General features: G+C 38.9%; 1 protein-coding gene across 1 annotated transcript; it reads left to right on the forward strand.

Moving 5' to 3' along the window:
• Positions 1-801: 801 nt before the first annotated feature.
• LOC107832675 (AAA-ATPase ASD, mitochondrial-like) lies at positions 802-2,759 on the forward strand. Its single transcript, XM_016660535.2, has one exon. The coding sequence runs from the start codon at positions 1,000-1,002 to the stop codon at positions 2,470-2,472; it is 1,473 nt and encodes a 490-aa protein (XP_016516021.1). The 5' UTR covers positions 802-999; the 3' UTR covers positions 2,473-2,759.
• The last annotated feature ends 483 nt before the right edge of the window (positions 2,760-3,242 follow it).

The following is a 3,242-nucleotide window of genomic DNA, read 5'->3' on the forward strand; positions in this document are numbered from 1 at the left end:
CATTACTCACCTTCTTTCTCCAAGATTTCACTAGTTCAAGTGTTCAACACTACTTTTAGGCTTCCAATAGTTCTGTACTTTTATTATTTTGTAAAATCTTATCTAAGATCAACAATTAGTCATTGTTGTTTTGTTTGATTGGCATTAAGCATCGACTAATTCGGATTAGCGCTAGCGCTGCTTAAGGACCGTTACAACAAAAAAACGCGTTTTACTAGGAATTTTCTATTTCAAGACTAGTACTCGAAATCTTTAATTAAAAAGACACAAAAATTCTATCCATCCCAACAAATTGCTACATTTGATTCCCACTTTAGTTAATCAGAATGATCTTTTAGCTTTAATATATCTTTAATCAAAAAGGAAAAAAGGGAAAACAAAAGAAGAGGGGAAAAAAAAGAGGAAAAGAGCCAGCAGTTGCTATCCTATTTGGTAATGTCATATTGAGTGATGTAAGATTATTACGTAAGATGAAAACAAGTAATATTCTCAATGATGTCCAGCTCTTGGTCTTGCACCATCCTAGTTTCACTTTCTCCTTTTATCTTTTGTCTAATCATTTTCAATATAATAACATAAAGAAGGAGAAAATACACCTCACGAAGCCGTCCACTAGTTTGTCATTTTCTTGATTATTCATCTTTTTCAATTCCCAAGCGTCACTCCTTAATGAGTAATCCACGTACTCTCAAACCAATGAGGGATAAAGGACAAATAAAACATCATGCCTTTTATTTTCTAAAGTCATACACTAATATGTATTCAAAAGCTTTACCTACTCTTTTTCTTCCTTTGCACTCAAAATATGTTATATATATTGTGAACAGAATTAATAGAAGTTACCAACCAATTGCCTTGAAGAGAAGCAGAATTTGCGTCTATTAAGTAAAAGAGTGGGCTTCTCTCTGCATCTCATTGCCTGTTATATAAGTGAATAGAGTTTAAGAGAAGTTATCACCAATTTCCTTGGGAGAGAAGGGGAAACATCGATCATTAGCGATGATCAGCACAATGGGATTGCTGCAGAGTTGGGGTGGTTTAGGGACTAGCATTGCTAGTTTCATATTCATGTGGGATATGATCCGTCGATACTGTCCCCCCGAGCTCATTCGAGCTTCAGATAAGTGGACAAGAAGAATCAGGAGCTTTTTCTACCCTTTCATTCAGATTTCCATCAGTGAATTCATGAGCAACAATCTCAAGCCACATGATGCCTATGCAGCAGTCGAGGCGTATCTCAGTGTCCATTTAGCAAAAAAGGCAAAAAGGCTCAGAGCTGAAACTGTGCATGGTGGGGGAAAGCTGGTGCTAAGCATGGATGAGCATGAGAGAGTTAATGATGAGTTTCGCGGAGCAAAAATACAATGGATATCTGGGAAAATTGTGCAACGGGAAAGCAAGTACTTGCCAGATGTAGAAAGAAAATATTACAAGGTGACATTCCACAAGAAATATCGTGATATGGTAACTGATACTTACTTGGAGCATGTGATCAAGACAGGAAAAGAAATCCAGATGAGAAACAGGAAGAGAAAGCTCTACACAAACGGCCACAACAAGACCACATGGAGCCATATTGTATTTGAGCACCCTGCAACATTTGATAGCCTGGCAATGGAATCGGAAAAGAAGCGGGAGATTGTGGATGATCTCCTCATGTTTAGGGAGAGTAAGGATTTCTATGCCAGGATTGGGAAGGCGTGGAAGCGGGGTTATCTACTATATGGTCCCCCAGGTACTGGGAAGTCAACAATGATTGCTGCAATGGCAAATTTATTGGATTATGACGTCTATGATCTTGAGCTAACATCGGTCAGGGACAACACAGAATTGAGAAGGCTCTTAGCCGAAACATCGAGTAAATCTATTATAGTGATAGAAGACATTGACTGCTCACTTGATCTAACAGGTCAAAGGAAGAAGAAACAGGAAAAACCTCCAGAAGAGAAGACTTCAAAGAACAAGAAAGAAGTTCCTCGCAAGGATACCGAAGAGAGTGGAAGTCGAGTCACTCTCTCCGGGCTTTTGAACTTCATTGACGGTCTTTGGTCAGCATGCAGTGGAGAGCGTATAATCGTCTTTACTACAAACTATGTGGATAAGTTGGATCCAGCTCTTACAAGAAGGGGAAGAATGGATAAGCATATTGAACTCTCCTACTGTAGTTTCGAGGGATTCAAGGTGCTTGCAAAGAATTACCTGCTGTTGGACGAACACCCCCTGTTTGAACCAATTGAAATGTTAATGAAGGAGACAAATATCATACCTGCTGATGTTGCAGAGAACCTGATGCCTAGCTCCCCGAAAGAAGACGCAAGGAAATGCCTTCTGAAGCTGATTGAAGCTCTCAAACTGGCAGAAGAAGTGATGATAAAGAAAGGGAAGGAGGAACCAGCAGACAAAGAACTGCCTGACATGAAAGAAGATGCAGATGTGTTGCAGGAAATGGAAGATTCTGTAGACAAAGTTTAGATGGTTTTTCGCAAAATTAACAAAGAGTTTGAGATCATCACGTTTTACAGTTGATTCTTGTAAGATCATCAAACTACTCTTCTGTAGCTAGGGTTGATGCCGGACCTAAAACTAGACCCTTTTTTATGTGAGGCATGAGTTTCAAACTGAAATTTGGATGAAGAGTTTATCCCATTTACTTAGTGTTATCTTTTTTCCCACTTTCATACACACAACATGGCCAACCTATCCTTGTACAACAAGAAGAAAGCTCTTTGCATAATAAAATTATTCACTTTCCGTCAAAAGCTGGGGTAAAGTTACTATGAAATTGGCTAGTTAATTGTTCATCATTATAAATTACTACCAATCCGCAGACCCTTCGAATGGGTAAAACATCTGTCTGTTACAAAACTCTTTTAGCATTTATTTCCTTAACTTACCTAATACTGCCCCGCAATGTGAAATTTGCTAGTTAATTGTTCATACTGCAACAAATAAAGGCCATTTAACAAAATACTGGACAGGGGAGACATTGTTTACTTATTTCTATTTTGAAAACGGTGGTGTAGGGCTAGTTTGCACATACCTTGACTATTCCTGGGTGCTTGCATCCCCCACCAACATAATATCGGGTACTTCTAGCACCAAGGCTTAGGCAAATGGGAAGAGATCACCTAGGTTTTTGCCTCTGTTAGAACTGAATCCTAGTCTTCCATAATCTTTCTTCCAACTTTAACGATGGTTGATGGTTGGGGGCGACAATTGTAATCAGAACACCACAGGATAAC

This window comes from Nicotiana tabacum, chromosome 20, assembly GCF_000715075.1.
Source record: "Nicotiana tabacum cultivar K326 chromosome 20, ASM71507v2, whole genome shotgun sequence".
NCBI classification, from domain to species: Eukaryota; Viridiplantae; Streptophyta; class Magnoliopsida; order Solanales; family Solanaceae; genus Nicotiana; species Nicotiana tabacum.

Bases quoted from the DNA above. Each gene is read 5' to 3' on its own strand.
- LOC107832675 (XM_016660535.2), top strand. From the start codon at position 1,000: ATGATCAGCACAATGGGATTGCTGCAGAGTTGGGGTGGTTTAGGGACT.